Genomic DNA, 18,399 nt, shown 5'->3' with positions numbered 1-18,399 from the left:
AAGTACCTCCTCGAAGACCTCTGCTTATCCACAGGGGTACATGTACCCCTAATCGAGAACCACTGGTTTAGAATGACCTTAGATTCTAATCCCATTTCAGATTAATTTTGAGATGTTATAAATGGACAAATGGAGCAGAAAGATTGAGACATCTATTGCAACAATTTCTGTTATACCCAGTGAAGTATGATAAAACCTTTCTATGGAACCTTTATTTCATTTGATGTTTATAATGAATTTATTTAGCACACTAATCACTGTAATTTTCAAGGTTGTTTCAGACACTGAATTTATGTGATGCTTGAAGCTATGACAGTACAACAATACAATACCAATCACAGAATAATTTGCAATGGCATGTGCCCTGGCTTTTCTTCCTTTTAACTCTTTTTCTCCTTAATAATGGATCTTCAGTGTACTGTGTAGAAATAGGTGATATTAGTAGGAGTCATTATTTCCCACTTCCCACAACACAACAATATATCACAAAGTCTCAACATTACTTCTGCTGAAAATATAAAAATTGCTTGCCATTTTTTAAATGGTAGAAAGTTTGCTAAGTGAAAAGGGATGGATTGGCATGTGTTTGTTCTAAATTCTGTAAATAGATACTGTGTACAACTGTTTGTTGCAGCTTTTGCTAACCCTAAAAAACCCTTTCAGCTCATGCTTGCAGACAGCCAGAGACACCAGCGCATGTAGATGTGAAAGCAATAGATCTTCCTACTTTAGGTTACACTTTGGTGTATACCTGTCAGCCAGGATTTTTTCTTGCTGGTGGATCAGAGCACCGGACATGTAAACCAGATATGAAATGGACAGGAAAGCCACCTATTTGTAAAAGTAAGTTGTTGATCAAGTGATATATCACACTCTACAGAAATTGGACTCATATTTATCCTAGTATAATTCTATTGATTTTAGAGTGTATACCAGGGTTGAATTAGGACCAATTAATATCACAATAAAACAAACTGTCATAATAGTGTTCAGATTATAACACAAACTGAGCAAACGAATACATTCAAAGTGAATGTACCATCCTGAACTCACTCAGAAAAAAGTATACCTACAGATAATAAAAAAGTTAAACTAAAAGACCAGAATTTGTTCAAGACAAGCTGTCAATTTTAACCGTGCATTTTCTTTCTTATCTCAGTTTGTGTCAAATCTTAACATTCTTTAAATGTGTTTTTCAGTGCTTAATTTACATTATTTATAGGGTTTTAACTTTTTTTTAAAGTTCTTTCATAGCAGACTGGCTTTTGAATTCATGCAGGTATGTTTGGATAAATTAGGTGCATTTTTTTTTATCCATGGAGAATGTGTTTCCTTTAAAATAAAAGTGAACAATAAAACTCAACAAAATTGAAAATAAGCCATTGGGCCAAATTCTGCTCTGAATTACATAAGTGTAAATCTGATATAATTCCACTGGCATACTCTGGATACAGATTTCTGACAGCAAAATTTGGCCCTTATGTTTAAATTGATTGTGGTTTGTAAATCTCTATCTCTGCACCATTTAAACTTTTAACAGTTTTAAATAACAGAAAAACAAAAACAAAAAACAAAGTATGTGCTATTGACTAGCTGCCTGTAACATTTTGTTTGATGCAACTTGCAAATGTAGAAAATAAATAAAAACGTGTTTAGTGAACATAAACCATTTTGGTTCTTTGTATTCCATTACCAGTTCCCTGCAAAATAATTTTTAAGGGTGCTATATATCACTAGTTCTGATGAAGAGTTGTTTGAGAGATATTTTTAAAGTGCAGCCTTTCAAATGAAGTGTAAGACTTTCCCCCCCTGATGTTTTTTAAGACCAGTAAACGGAATATTAAAAAAATGTCCAGTAGTGTTCATGTGTGCATGCAAGCTAACAACGGCCAACTAGTTTGAGCTGACACATAGCTGTTAGGGTACAATTCACCCCTGTGCAAAGAGTTCACACAAAGTATACCACTTACATGTTACTCAAACCTTCAAAATAAGACATAAGTAGTGCATAGGACTTTTGAGAGCTCTTTTGCGCAGGGGTGGATTTCACCCGGTATGCCTCTGAAGAAAAAGAGCACACAACAGAATAGTCTATCTGCCTGACTTTTGTATTTTTTAAGCACCTAACAATATGGGGCGGAACCCCCAAATGGTGCAAATTGACATTGACTTCAGTGGAGCTACACTAATGTACACCTGATGTGGTTCTGTCCTGTGTCATCATTGACATAGTTACCTATCTTTTTGCTGGTTTGTGCCATATCCCTAGCGTTATTCACTAGTAGTATTTGTTTAATTTTGATTTAATACATTATTATACTTACATAGATACATAATTCATCCTTACTATAAGGCTCTCTCTTATAGCACTGGGACTGATATAAAACAATAAACTTTAGGCCTGAATACATTAAATACATACCTGTGTAGTCAACTAATTTATCACAATAAAAGTGCTGGTTTCCCAAGGGTTTTTTTTTTTCCCAATGAATGTGTGCGGCTGTATGGGTTTGAATCTGTAATATGTTCTAGGCTTTAGTTATTTCTGCTGCAAATATAGGAGGGATAATTGCTTTAATCAAGCATTATGTTTTAGCATTCTATAGAAGAATAAATATGTTCATAAAAATGATAATTTGTTTTTTTACTTGTAGGTAAAGGAGTGAGAGAAGTTAATGAAACAATAACTAAAACTCCAGGTTTGTATACCAGAACAGTTTTAGATCTAAATAAACTAAATTGATTTGTACCCTAGTATGTTTTGGGTAGTAAAACTATTTCTAACAGTTAACTTAATTATTCCATTACTCATCACTAAGGAAGACAAATGTCCTAGATATTCATAAGAATAACTGGCATGTGAAGCCTACTCTCTGAAATTCTTTCCATAGTAACATCATTTTTACATAGCAATTTCTCATACAACACCAGCTTTTGGAGCGTTGTACCAAGGCGTTGTTAAATCAAAGTATAAGGTAGACAGGAAGCAAGGAAAGGTAGTTTTATTTTAGAGTGTTCTAATGGAGAGCCTTATAATGAGGGTAGAATTTAATTATATAAAGCTAGGTTTGGTGAAAAATCCATCTGGCTTTCACGTTTTGAATGCTCTGGAAAGTCTCAAAAAATTTGCATTTGAGAACTTAGGTTGGCCTCCATGCCACAAAAGTTGGATGGATTTTGAACTGAATTTGACCTACATTTGATTATATGCTTCTACCAGAAATATACAATATACATCTTTGGGGAAGTATGGTACTCTACCCTTCTTCATATACAGGCATTTTCACTGGCCTACTGGACATGTTAGACCTGATTTTTTTTTAAGTGGTCTCTTTTTATATAGACAGAGTTTTTCACCAAATAAGGCCTGCCCAGAATAATAGGGCACTGCAGGGGCTGCTGCGAAGTTGTAACCTTTGGCCTTGCTGCTGAGATTGCTAACAGGAGTGTCAATTGAGATAATAAATGAGTTTATTTCCCCAGTTTTTACAGTAATCACAATAGTGTACAGTTGACTGCATTCATGCTAATTAATAAATAATCTTAGTTTGCTGGAGGCTCTTGGCTGCACCTCACTGCACAGCTAAGGTATGCATTAATCAGCTACCGCATGGTCTATTGTGTTTCATTGTCTAATTAAAATATAGCTGAAGTTCACTCAGAGGCTGTGTCTCGAACTATATTCACCAAGCAGTGCATTAATACAGACTACCTCATGTTGTTTATAGTCATTATAAGTAGCTATTTTAAAAATTCATTTTTATAAAATGAAAGATTATGATTTTTGCATGTCACTAATTATAATACTGTTCACTCAAACAATTCACAGTAAACAACAGTAATAAATAGGGAAAAAAGTTTAAAGATACATTTCACTAACTTACTTTTAATTACAATTTTAAAACTTTTGAATTGTATCATGTATCTGAGCTCTGCATATGTTTTTTGGGCCTCCTCTCTGCCTCAGGACCTCTCCACTTAACTTTCTGTAAAGTTCCATTTGCAACCACATTGCTTTTAAATGTGGTGTAACTAATACTGCTGAATTTGGAGCCTATTTATCATAGTGGGTTAGTTCACTAAGCTCCCATCTTTGGAGACCTGAATTTAAGTGATGGTGACCATCTGTATGAAGTGGGTTAGTTTCCCCGTAGTTCTAGTTTATCTTTGCAATAATAATTAGCATTTATATAGTACTTCAAATCTTCATAGTATCTTGTAAAATTTATCTAATTAATCCTTATAATATCCATGTAAAGTAGGTTTGAAAAAACAAACACTAGGCTCAGTCTTCAGCCATGGCTCGCGCTGCTTTGCATAGCCTTTTCACAAACTAGCTAGAAAGATGCTCTAAAGGAGCAGCCATGGATTTCCCCTAAAGAGAGCCAGCATAGGTGTCTCTATCCCACCAGTTTCTCTCACTCACCACCCTCAGATAATGGATGGAGAGGGCAGGGAGCAGCATGCCATGGGTTGGAAAAGGGAGGGGCAGGCTGGAGTACATAGTGCTCCCCCTGATCCTTTCCTGGCTCAGTAATCCCTATGGGACTACTGCAGCTGCAATTTGGCCCTCAGCCAGCCCAAGATTGGAGGAACAGAAATGCATATTACAGTCACCTTCCGCTGCTTCCTCTGCTCAGCTGTACCAAGTGTAAATTTGGTGCAGCTGAAAATTGAGCCCACTATATCATTTTGGATAAAGTGACATACTATAATTGACAGCTGTGCTCAATAGTAATTGCAAGGGTGTTGAAGCTTAGGTGTGGACTGAGATATATCATCAGGTCTTTCATGGGAATCTTGCACAGAACCTCTCAGCATTATAGCAGACTCATGTCAGTACTACCTGCCCCTCACTTTCATGAACCATAAATTCATCTGTGCATATTTAATTAAAGGAAAAAGCAAATACGATACTTTTAATACATTTTTAAAGTATCAGGGTTTCTCATCTGCTATCACAGAGAGTCACAATTGTGACATACCTATGGAAAGAGAAGTATCCAGAACAAGAAATCTAGGAATCCTACTGAAGAATTATAATATATTACAGCATGTTTGAACTATAAGAATAAAAACCAATTGAGTGGGGAAAGGGTCAGTACTTTGCTGTCATTAGCTCCGAATCACTAATTTAATATAATTAGTATAGTAGTATGTGTTACATGAATGAGATGGATTCACAGATTGTGGCACAGAGATATAGTTTGAGTAGAAACCAGGTGCCCTGAGTTTTACTCTCAGCTCTGCATATCTGGCACGCTTTGTGCACTTGCTTCTATTTAGAAATTTCTTGCCAATTAGAAAAAGTAACTGTGTCCCTCTGCAGGGCTATTCTCCACCACCTTCTCATGCAGTGGAATAGGTGGTACAAGGAGCCTGTCCCACTGCACCACTCAGGTGAGGTGTTAGAAGAGTCAGTAGCAGCTACAGGGATTTGGAAAGCCAGGATACTCTTCTTTATTCCTGTTTTCATCCCCTTCCCTGTTCTCTCTCCCCTTCCTTGCCTGCCCCTCCTGGCCCTTTCACTGCCGAGCGGTAGGGGACTGGGGCAGATAGCTATTTGTACATTGTCCTTATCCCAGTTGCTTCATACCAGTTTGACTTCAGCAGGAGTGCAGAAAAAGAGAAGCAGGTTGGCTGTCTGCAGTTTCTCTACCATATTGTCCTCTGATGATGATGATGAGAAACTGCAAGGAAATCCCTGCAGCCCCACTGGATAAATAGCATTCCAGATGGGCAGGGCTGGAGGAATGCCAAGACTCCAGAGTATGTGAGTGTCATGTGGATTATGTAACAGTGGGCAGCCCTAACTCTGACACTAACTAACTCTGATCTTTGCCAAGACACATGAAACTTGCTTCTGCTCAGCATATTACACAAGGTCCTAAATGTCTTCGGTTGTCCTTGATTTCAGACTCTGGGAGGAGGCATGCAGCATTTTAAAGGATTAGACTATTCACTCTCTGTGACTCATTATCTCTAAAATAGCAATAACACAACTTATTAACGTATCCAACAGGAATAATGTGGGGATTTATTAGATAAAGGGACCCTCTGGAATAATTTGGGGCCTAATCTGAGATTTAGGATTTGCAGAATCTAATATTAATACAATTATTTTTATGTATTTTACAACTTTTTAAAGATAGACTTGATTTCTTTTTGTTTGGATGTAATGGTTGCCCAGCAAGCTAAATATTGCAGCATTGTTCTAGTATTTGAGCAAAATAGTAAGAGTTCAACAATAAAATACATTGGAAAAAGTAAATAAGATTTTAATATTTTGTTTGTTTTTTGTTATGTAAAGCCCCAATCCAGCAATGAGATCTGCATGGGAGGATGCCTGTGATTCCACAGAGCCTTATTTAAGTCAGTAGTGCTGCTTCTATGCATAGGGGCCCACTCATGAAGATCACATTGCCAGACTGGGGCCTAAGATATTAGAGTAATATAATAACTATATTTATATTTTTTTCAAAGCATGCTAAATTTAACCTGAGAATTTGTTTCTCATGTTTGTAGAGCTCCCTGAAAGTGAAAAGCATGACAGAAGTGCTAAACATTATTGTTGCTCCTACTCATTAAGTGCACATTAATACATTAGGACCAAGATACGATCAGCAGAGCCAGTTGGTGACTTTTTTTAGACACTTAATTGTTCGTGCCCTGCCATAATAAATATGAGGAAAGCATTCATATGATTTTCTCGGTCTTTATTACACTTTTTAAAAGTTAAAATTGTCTAAAGAAATGCACAAAACTCAGTTGGTCACTTCAAGAATTAAACCAGGGGAGAAAGAAATAATGTACTCTTCCTGCAGCAGCATCTGGCTGTCTGGTGGGCACCATCTGTAGGGTGCCAGTGAATGTGAGGTTACAATAGTCTCTTGATCTGTCATTTGGTCGTGATGCTATGAGGCTGGGATTTTAGCTATTACTTTTTAAAATAGCCTTTTAAAATCATTCACTCTTTGTAATATCCTCTTGAAAGATTTAAATGACGTTTCTCGAGTATGGGAGCAGCCCAGCGTCACATAGAGTATCTGACATCAGTCCCCATATTCCCTTACCTGGCAGGGGTTTTGCGTGCTGCACAGGCAAGAGGAGGAGTCCCATCTCACTCTACTTAATACTGGCTTCTTAAATCAGCCCCCCTCAGCTCAAAAGTATTGCCACTGCATTGTGCCATTGAGGCATGTGCATAGGAGGAAAATTGGCATGTTGGAAGGGTATAGGAGGAAATGAGAATCCCAGAGAACACCTCTTCCACAAAATTAAATTATTTTTTCCTAATGGATTTGTTCTCTTCTGAATTTATTTTTATATGTGTTTTTTATTTTCAATTAGTGCAGAATACTAAAAGTCACCTCTATCAAGTTGTACGCATATTTGCCAAATATTTAAAATTCAGTCTTTAATAAATTAGAAATCCAACAATTTCACTGCTACCAATAGCAGAGAGTGGGGTGGAGTGGAAGGAATAAAAACAGCCAAGAAAATGAGCAAAAATACCCACTTCCCATATACCTCCACTCATTATTCCCTTCCTAGCCTAAAGGCTTGGGAGAACAGATTCAGGCTATTTCAGACTGGGGGAAAAGTAAATTCCAAATGCAAGGGACTCTCACCTTGAACTGAAGGAATTCCAGCTCTAGCATCTCCACTCCACAGAGAAGTGTGGCATGGGGAGGAAGCTGGTCTCGCAAGCTATTTAGGGCTTTCTTAAAACACCATTTTAAACTGCACCTGAAATCTACTAGCATCCAGTGCAGCTCACAGAAGACTGGTTTAATGCGTTCATGGGGGAGACAGGACTTCCAGCAGGGCAATCTCTACAATGGGTCCTCTACTCAAGAACTTTCTTCTTTTTTTTCTCAGTCCTGAGGAGAAGATTCGCTGAGGCATATAGAATGGGTTATTATAATTACTTTTATTGTGCCAAGCAAGCATGATATTATGTGAAGTTGTGCAGGAAGTTCATTATATACATTGTCTCTGATACTATATATCTTTTTTTAAAAGCACTCAGAACAATGCATGGGTGTTTTAATGTAAAGCTTAATAAATAATGACAGATGAAAAGATTATTTTACTTTACTTTTGGTTTGTGGTGATTTACTCCTTTGTTTATTGCTTATTTGTTCAGTCCCTTCAGATGTGTTTTTCATAAATTCATTGTGGAAGGGATTTTATGAGTATCTAGGGAAAAGACAACCTGCTACTCTGACAGTCGACTGGTTCAATACTACAAGCAGCAAGGTGAATGCCACATTCACTGAATCGTCCAATGTACAACTTAAACTATCAGGTAGGTTTAGAATAAAGTAGTAGAAATATCTGGTTTGTTGCTTTTTCAATTGTTCCAAATTGCCATGTTTTCTGCTGTTGCAAACGCTAAACACCAAAATTGGATTCACATCAGTAATATCTTCTAACTGATGATATGGGTCATTTATGCACTTCATTTATGTAAAATGAAAATTGTGACTAATATATTGTCATTAAAAATCCTTTCAGTATGTTTTGCAAGAGTAACAATGCTAAACATAGTGTCCTGCTCAAATTCCAGTTTGGTCAGTTATATTTTGCCAAGTTAAATTCTCCCAGAGTTTCAAATAAAGTATTGGTTTAGTTTCTTGTCCCAAGCTGTTGTGTAGCGTCACTGTGTACTATTAAACCACTGTCATGCTAAACTCTGAAGGTGGTTGTATTTCAGTGATAGGCAAAGTCATCCATACCATATATAGTTTGTTCTGCACTTTAGGATCTGTTAAGATCAAAAGGTCTATAAAGGAAGATATTATTTGTTTATTACTTTAACTTTGTTTTAAAGGAGAGCTATCTTGATAACATCCTTACATAAAATGGGTAGGGTTACAGAATACAGTAAGTTATGTGTTCCTTTCTGGGATGCTGATTTATGTTCTGATCTAACAGTCTGACCAAAGTTATGTTTTAAATGGCCATTATCAGTTACATGCATCTTTCCTGGTTGACTGTATGGGCAGAGTTGCAGGAGTTATCTGCCACATAGAAAGACATCTTTCATTAAAACTGTGCTGTTTACGATAGTAATACAGTATTTCATACATCCCAAGGCCAGGAAAGACCATTGTGATCATGTATTCTGACCTACTATATAACACAGGCTATAGGATTTTCCCAAAAGAATTCCTAGAGCATATATTTTAGAAAAAAAACATCCTATTGTGATTTAAAATTGTCAGTGATGGTGAATCCAGTAAATTGTTCCAATGGTTAATTACTCTTTCATTAAAAATGTATGCCTTATTTCCAGACTGTTGGGGTAAAACACATCTCTTTGAAATTTAAACTGACAGTGTTATTGCAACAAGGCAGGACTTCAGTACACATTTAGAATTTCTGAATTTGTCCATGGAGAAACAAGTATTCTTGCTAATTTATTATTAAAGTTAAAGTTGGTACAAAAACATATTATTATTAATCATGTTTATTATGCTTGTGCTTAAGAGGCAACCAAGAATGGGACCATATTGTGCAAGATATTTTTCAGACACAGAATAGTAGACAGTCCCTTCCTGGAAGTGTTTACACTCTAAATAGACAAGATATACTCATTGTGCAGGAAATGATATAATAGATAAGCTGAGAAAACAACGTGATGTCAGCAAACATCATGTTAGTTCCACATATTTTGGGGGGAATGGGAAGTTAAGCTAAATGGAAAGGGAAAGAAAAGGGGGTGAGAGGGACAAGACAGAAAAGAAGAAGGTAAAAGTGGCAAAGTGTGGAGTGAAGCTGGGGTGAAAAGACTGTAGAGAAGAGAGGAAAAGGGTTAGGGAGAAGATGAGAGCAAACAGCCACTCAGCATAGGGCAGAAAAAGTCCAGTCAAAACTGTAGAAAATTCTCTGAGTGTCTGGATGTCCCTGCATTTGCTGCTTCTGCTACCATCTGTCATTTCTGGCTGTCTCCTTTCTTCAGTTTTCCCCCCAAAGCCACATGGTTGGGGGGCGGGAGGGAATTGGGGAAGAGGGGAGACACCACCTGGGTCCAAGTGCCCCTTGGAGAGTGGGGGGTGTCCAGCAAGGTGCTGGGGTGAGGAGTGGCTGGCCCCATTTTATCGCCTCACTGCCAGTGCAGCAGTCCCTGATTTGGATACTCCTAGAGTACAAAGAAGATCCTAGAACTAAAGTCATATATGGGGTATGGAATATTTTTCACAATAGATACTTTGGTTCATGGAGGTCATTAAAATAAGTTCTTTTAAATGTTAACTACATGGGATACCATTTAAAAACTTGTTTAAAAGACATATTTTACACTCTTCTCTTAATAGGTGTTTACAAGAAAGAAGAGGCTCATTTGCTTTTAAAAGTCTTTCAGATTAAAGGACCTGTGGAAACTTTTGTAAGCAAGTTTGAAAATGATAACTGGGCACTAGATGGCTATGTAAGTAAATCAGACTCTGTAAATGTGCTTGCTTGGCTTAAGGCAGCCTCTAGTTTCCTATATCTTTTTTATTATGATTGTTGAACACAACAATGTATAGAACATACCCATATTTTTCTTTTTCTAAGAGAAATGTGTTTCCCTAGCCTCTGTTTGCCAGAAGCTGGGAATGAGCGACAGGGGATGGATCACTTGATGACTACCTGTTCTGTTCATTCCCTCTGGGGCACCTGGCACCGGCCACTATCTGAAGACAGGATAACTGGGCTAAGTGGACCTTTGGTCTGACCCAGAAGGGTCATTCTTATGTTCTGAAATGTATATACTGTGTCCATATGCTCCGCAATATTAACATTTTTGCTATGCTGTAAAAAAAGAAAGTAGATATACATATGTTCCTATGTTTTTGTTTTGTTTTAGAACAAATACGTGAGTTTTTTTCTTTTATAAACATCACTTTTTTAATGTTGTTCTATAGATAATTAAGTGTACTTTAATAATATGTTGAGGAGTGTTGTTGTCTTTAAGAACGCAAGAATGAAGTTATGAAGTTACAGAAATATAGGCTGATGGACTGTGTGTGTGATGCAGTAATTGTCTTCCCTTATTAAGAAATAACACAGCTTTGACTCAGATTCAGTAAAACCGATGTGTAGCTGTTATGCTGACATCTAGAGAGATATTTCCTATATCTTACATTTGATTTCACTTATAAATTTCACTTACTTGTTGCAATGCCCTGGCATTTTCTTTTGCTCAATACTCAGCTGTGACCAGAGCTGAGCAAATAATTGATTTTTTATTTTGCTTCTTTTTTTTTTTTTTCACTCTCCAAAAGAAAAAAAAAATGAATAATTTCATTTTGGGTCAAACAAAACTTTTTGTTTGACTGAAGCCTTTTTATTTCTTGATTTTTTTATTGCATTTTATTTCTGTTCCCCACACACACACACTTTCTGTTCTGCTTTGCTTTTCTAAATAAATTTCAAAAGTAAACATCATTTTGAAATTACTTTTTAAATTAAAAAAATGCAGATGAAACTATTTTCCAAATTCAGTTAAAATTCACAAATAGTTTCAGTGAACCCAAAGCTGCATTTTTTGACAAAAACAGTTATTTATCTGAAAAATTTCACTCAGTTCTAGTGGTAACTCTTAAAGGTTTGTCAGTTTTACTTTAGGCAAATAGATAAAGTTTCTTCACTCTCTGCTATATTCCCTTGTCCTTTACAATACTTAGTATAGAAAGTAATCTGCATACTGAAGATGTATAGATTCTCTAAATGCATATACTAAATAAGTTATCTAAATCAAGTGGAAAGATAAACATTTAAGATTTTAAGTACTACCATTGTATGTAAGACTCTCATGTTCAAAATGAAAATGTCATTTTCAACTGTTATTTTTTAAAACCTTTGTTAATAGCTGTGATTTTTAAAATTTGTAGATTGAAGCATAAATGTTACCTTTACTTGTCAAAGGGTAAAAATGACTAAACTATAACTGACTCCAAATAATTATTCTGAATCAGACCCAATTAGAATGGATATACTGCCAACTGCAGAAGTGATTATTACTTATTTGTTTCAGACATCTTCCTCCCATTTTCATGTACTCTAGGTATCATCAGGGCTTGAAAGAGGTGTGTTTACTTACCAAGGTGATATGCATGGAAAAGACTTTGGAAAATTTATGCTCCAAAGGCAAGGTAAGAATGCATTTATGGAACTGCACTGTGTTTTATTTATTTGGCATTTTTACAGTGAAGGCATCAAATGACTGTGCCAGCATCCTAATTGAAGAAAGCGTATTTATTTTAGGGAATTACTACCATCAAACTTACAGAGGGTCTAAACTACTTAATAATTTAGTTGAAATGTATAATTAAAATTCTAATTGAACTATGTCATGTTACCATCTCATTTTTGAAGCTATAGCAATCTAATGAGATGAACACAGGATGCTCCTATAAAGAACATCAGTGCAAATGTTCATGCAGTAATATATGATGATTATTTTGCTTTAAACGACTTTTTCAAAGTAGTGAGGCTGTCACATGTTGCTAAACCAATTTCTATTCAGCCGAATAAATTATATAGTTCTGAGAGCTTAGCCCTTTGAATTTAAGAACAAAGTCAAACAGATTTTTAATATTATTTGCTATGTGTTTGCTTGTTTGTGTGTATGTGAATATGTGTTTAGGGTGGGATTCTATTTGGGTGTCCAAAATTCATAATGAATCTTAGTCTGACGTATATTGCAGCTATAAATTTGAATGTGCCAGCAGCTGGTGAAAAACCAGGTATTCTCCCTCACAGAAGTGCCTCATCAAATCCCACTGTAGACATGATGGCCTTGTGACCCTTGAACCATTATAAAGCTGTTTAAGTACCATTAGAACATACATAGACAGCAACCCAGTGCTAAGGAGGCTGGAGCAAGCAGCCCTGCCAGTGTGCCATGTCCTTAGAAGGTGTAAATTGCTATGGCTTGAGTAGTTTCAATGAAGCTATGCCATTTGACACCAACTGAGGATCTGACCCTACATCCCTTCACATTTTGCCAGAACTCCCCTATGTTTACGTGCTCTATCAGTCTGTTCATCTGTGTGTGTCTGTGTCTGTATGCGTGTGTGCTTGTGAGACAGAGAGACACCATGATAACTTGGCTATCTTTTCCCTGATTCTTACAGACATACTGTGAAAGCAGAGCACCGGGACCTGTTCAGACATGCATCTTATGTAGCAGCCTTTGATATCTCATATACAGTAGAACCTCAGAGTTATGGACACCTCGAGAATGGAGGTTGTTCGTAACCCTGAAATGTCCATAACTCTGAACAAACTGCTCCTCAGCGCAGACTGCTTGGAGCGGGGGCTCACAGCTCTGCAGTGGCTGCCTAGCACATGCGGGTGGGGACAGGCAGCTGGTTCTAGCCCTTGGGCTACAAGGGTGATGAGTGAGGCACCCTGGGGCACCACAGTGTCAGTGGGCTCACAGTGCAGGCTGTGGACCTTTAAAACTGAGCTGCTCCTCCACAGTGCAGCATGCAGGCAGGAGCTCGGGCTCTGGCTCCAGCAACTTACATTCCAGGCCAGGTTTCAGTAGCAGTTCAGGAAGTTTCTTTCCCAGGCTCTGAGCTTGCAAGCTTGCCCCCCTCTCATCTGGGGGCAGGGAGAGGGGAAAATGGTGTTCCCCACCTCTTACCTGTAAGTGGCTGCCCCGCACTGTAGTGAGTAGGGGTGGGGTTGAGGACAGGCAGCCCAGATGTGACTACCTTTAAGATGCAATACAGGCACAGGACAGTATTTGTTGGTTTGTTTTGTCTCCGCTTACTTCTGGTTACTACTACTTCCCCATAGCGTCAGTCTGTAACTCTGGTGTTTGTATCTTTGAGGTTCTACTGTATAGCAGCTGTTTGTTTTGCGTTAGCCATAGATTATAAAAATATATTCTTGGTTCCTTGAGGAAAGTGTGTCTCAGTCTGTTTAGCAGTAGATCAATGGTGTCATGAGAAGAATTAAGGCAACCAGTACAACAGCTTGACCTCTTGGGTTTTCTCAGCCTGCCTTTGGGAAGAAAATACCTTGCTTCAAGTATCAGAGGCATTCCCAGCTTTTTCTTTTCTTTTCTTTTCTTTTTTTTTTTTGTATTGCCATGTAGATATTTTCTGTTTTAAGTCTTGCTAGCAATCATCAGTATTTGCAGAAAACTGAGAAGCACAATGCGTTTTCTCACTTGTCATGATAATAACTCTGTCGGAAGAAATACACACTTCACATTGGGGTAGTTTTAATCACAACCAACTCTAAAGTCATTCATGATAAATAGAATAGACTATGTTGAAATAATGCGGAGTGTCTTAAATGAATAAAAATCCATAAAATTGAGAATTATAGAAAAGCCTCTTTCCTGGAAAGAAGACAGTATACATTTTCCCAAAGCCCAGTCTGAAACATAGGCAGCATTTCTCCCCAGGATTAAACTGACATGTAGGTGAAAATTAAGCTGTCTTAATTACAGATGGTATTTCTGAGTCATCTAAAACAAGAGGTGTCATTTGTGACATTGATAGTATGGGAGTCCACTGCAAGAGCACATAAACCAGTTTGTATTACTGATTTGAGAGTAGGTAATAGATCCTCTATAGTTAACATTTAAAAATAAAAAAAACCCAGGCAGCTCTAATTTACTGTTGCTGCTGATGCTTCCAAAAGGTCTTTCTAGCAACTGGGGACTGCTGGTGTACACACACCCTTTCCCCCCACCCCTTCTTTTTCATATTAGTGCTGGCAGTGAAGAGAGGTAGGAGGCTTCCTTGGCAGCACCACACCACACCAGGATTCCTGTAGATTCATCATTGGCAGTTAAACCACCGCTAGATGATCTGTCTGTGACATTTAATTTGTAACCATTAACTTTTTCATGCTAATTGTCAAATTGAAATTTAAAAAGAATAGAAACTGGTTTATGGTCTCTTACAATTTGCTCATGTTTTACTAGTATCACTCATTACTTTGCCAGATTTTTTGTAAAATGATGGTGTGAGCAGGAACCTGAAAAACCCCAATTGTAAGTTGAAAACTTATGCTAAAATTTGCAAACTTGCTCTACTGTGAGTGCAACAGGAGCTTTACAATGTCTATGTAGTCTTGATAGGTAATTAAGACTTCCTTGGAACATTCACCCTATATAGTGTGTGGTAGACCCAGGCCAGTTGGGTACAGCAGAGTAGCCTTATTGGGATCCAGGAAGTGGGCAGGCAAAGCCCGCCCACTGCTAAAGGATCCCACTCCAGCCTAAGGTGGGGGGGGTGGGTCCACAGGTCCTGGAGAACCAAATCATTACGGGGGACAATTAATGAACAATAGGGACAGGAGTGCGGTCAAAGGGTCAAACGAAGGGAACCTGATGGGGATACCGAGCAGAGAACCCCAGACAGCGTCCACTGCTCCTCAAAGGCGTCCAGGGAGTCAGTGGATGCCGCCCAGAGGAACTCTGCCCAGAGGCGTGAATGGATGGAGGATCGGAAATAGGCCCCACAGTCACAGGAGACACCATCGGCCAACCTCCTCACCCTGGTTTTATAGATGGCCACTTTAGCTAGGGCCAGGAGGAGGTTGACCAGGAGGTCCCGTGACTTAGTGGGGCCACGGACAGGGAGTGCATAGATAAGGAGGTGAGGGGAAAAGTGCAACCAAAAGTTTAACAAAATATTCGTGAGGAGCCGGAATAGGGGCTGCAGCCTGGCGCACTCCAGGTAGACTTGCGCCAGGGTTTCCCCCATGCCACAAAAGGGGCGGGTGTCCGGGATTGGGGTGAACCGTGCCAAGTACACGCTCGTGCTCACGGCCCCGTGAAGGAGCCACCAACTGATATCCCCGGCGGGCCTCGGGACTGAGGTGGAATATAGGCTGGCCTACCGGGGCTCCTCACCCTCTAGAAGTGACAGGAGGTCACGCCACTTTGTGTGAGGGTGAGGACGTGAAGGGTGTGGAGCACAAGCGTGTAGAGATGTTTCCTTGGTGCAGTCTGGAACCGAACCGGCTGCAGCTCGCTTAGCCCGCTCACGGTGAAGGGGCGGGAGGGTCAGTTGGGTCCACGGGGCAGGGTCCCGATGAAAAGGTCCAGAGGGCCTGGGGTGGAGGGTGGGCGGGGCGCGCCTTCTCTTAGGACCCGGTCGAGGTAAATCCGAGCAGCGGGTGGCAAAGCAGCCCTTGCCTCCTGAAGTACGCTCAGGGGAGTACGAGGTCTGGAGAGCTCCATGCGCTGAGTGAGCGTCAGGGGATCCAGCCAGTCTCCCCGGTCGTAGTCCAGGAGGTCTCCAACTCTGGTAAATAGCAGAGTAGCAGAAGGCAGATATACTGGCCACTGGATGAACAGTTTTCTGTTTCCTGGCTGACCAGAGCAGGGGCTGCTCCAGGCTAATGAGAACACCTGACTCCAATTAACCTGCAAAGAGTCAGGTGAGGCCATTAAGCTAATGCGACCACCTGACTCTAGTTAAGGCCCCTCTGATAATATAAAAGGGCTCACTCCAGTCAGGCAGAGAGGAGCCAGGGAGCGGAAGTGTGGCTGAAGGGCTGGTTAATGAAGACACCCTCAAGTCATTGGTAAGGGAGAAGCAGGAGTGCTGTGGGGAAGTGGCCCAGGGAAATGTAGCAACTCTGGCAGTAAAAGGTTGGCTGCCAACAGCTGCTACCATTAGGGTCCCTGGGCTGGAACCTGGAATAGAGGGCGGGCCCGGGTTCCCCCCAGCCCACCACTACAGAAACACCTCCTGGGAAGGGAAAACAGGCCCTTGTCAGGACAGGAGGCTAAACTGTTTTGGCATGAGGCCGTAGGAGCAACAGAGACTGTGGGAAATCTCTCACCAACCTCAATTGCTGGCTTATGATGAAAAGGGCTCAGTAGACTGTATCCCTGGCTCTAGAGAGAGAAGGGGTACATGGACGGTTGCAGTGAGCCTCTTAAGCTAGCATAAACTGCCTGGAAGCGCGGGACCCACGGGGACAAGGTCAGAGCTCTGACACAAGTGACAATGTCAAACTCCAGGATTGATTTATCTGTTTTAGACTAGCAGTAAAAAATGTGCTAATGATCACATAATTTTGATCTAGCTTAACTCAACAAAAGCCCCAAAATTAAGATTCTAGCTTTAACTTACAATGACAATGTATTGAATCAAAGATAGACAAACACATAAGATCAACAAGTTAGCTTGCATGTTCTCAGAGATATTGATGATGATGAGCACCATAGACCAAAGTGGATCCAAAGGATCATTTACAGCTCATTATATAGCTGTATAATTGTCATAATTACACACACACACACTTCATTTTAAAGGCTCAGCATACATGTACAAGATGTTAATAAAATATCCATGGAAATACACAAATGTTCCTCCCAGCAATCAAAATAGAGTAAATACTGGTGCATTGAAGCCCAATAATTCTTACTTGCACATAGCAGCACTATGCTGAAGTGTGACTTCTATAAAGATACCTCAGATTAATACAAACCATGGTAAATAATTTATTATCTTGAAAATGGTCTTCTCTTCACCATATCTTTAGAGAAGCTTATAAATTGCCAGAACTTGATGGAGGATTCAGATATTGAAAAATGTGTAATTCCAGTATTTTTCACCTAAGGGGTGAGGCAAGTCACCAGTCCAGCTGATCCATAGATTTCTGGGAGGTTTTCCATGACTTCACTGGGAGTTGAATTAAGCCCTAAATGACATATAGTAGTAATAAATAAAATAGATGTACATTTCTTAAAAATATCATTGTACCAAAGCAGCTTGTCTGATTTCCCTCTTTCCCTCTACTTCCCTACTGCAAATACAGAAAGAACTTCAGGAAGAAAGATTTTGTTTGTTTGTTTGTAAAGTTTAGGGGGTGGAGTTGGGGTTCCAAAAAATGCTTGCCTCTGAAAGTGTTTTTTCAGCCTCAGTTATGATCACTTTTCTTTTTCACTGTTAAACTGACTGTAAAATTATCATGATTCTGTCATCATTATATAATATTTTCTTAATATGTTTTATAATTGTCCCTTCCATTTTTTTCATGTGTACCATCGAGTAGTACGTATATCTAACTTACCATTGCCTGTATTCTCCCTTCCTCCTCCTATTTTGGGGTTTTCCATATTCACTGGTTATGACTTTTTTCAAATTAGATTGTAAACTCTTTGGTTTGTTTCTATATATATAACCACCAAGATAATCCTGATGGGGGCCTTAGATCACTTCTGTAATATAAATAATAATCTTCTGTATTTTATGAATGATGTAATTTTATTAACAAAGTCAGAAAGTGTATTATTGCAGTATCTTGTAAAATAATATCATATGATGAATATTTTTAAGTCTTTCAAAAATTACTTGACTTGATAAAGGTTGCTTTCAAATCACTATAGATAGTTATTCATGAGAAATGCTTTAATGTAACACATTT

At 38.9% G+C, this 18,399-nt stretch overlaps 1 protein-coding gene across 1 annotated transcript in view; it reads left to right on the top strand.

Moving 5' to 3' along the window:
* CSMD1 (CUB and Sushi multiple domains 1) overlaps nucleotides 1–18,399 on the top strand; it is a 1,692,034-nt gene that overhangs the window by 1,662,940 nt on the left and 10,695 nt on the right. The window contains exons 64-68 of the mRNA XM_077812120.1: nucleotides 664–843; nucleotides 2,655–2,699; nucleotides 8,150–8,311; nucleotides 10,323–10,435; nucleotides 12,056–12,143. Coding sequence (XP_077668246.1) covers nucleotides 664–843; nucleotides 2,655–2,699; nucleotides 8,150–8,311; nucleotides 10,323–10,435; nucleotides 12,056–12,143 — 588 coding nt within the window. The remainder of the gene's footprint in view (nucleotides 1–663; nucleotides 844–2,654; nucleotides 2,700–8,149; nucleotides 8,312–10,322; nucleotides 10,436–12,055; nucleotides 12,144–18,399) is intronic.

Source organism: Eretmochelys imbricata, chromosome 3 (genome assembly GCF_965152235.1).
Source record: "Eretmochelys imbricata isolate rEreImb1 chromosome 3, rEreImb1.hap1, whole genome shotgun sequence".
Lineage (NCBI taxonomy): Eukaryota > Metazoa > Chordata > Testudines > Cheloniidae > Eretmochelys > Eretmochelys imbricata.
This window is presented reverse-complemented; position numbering and strand designations above follow the sequence as displayed.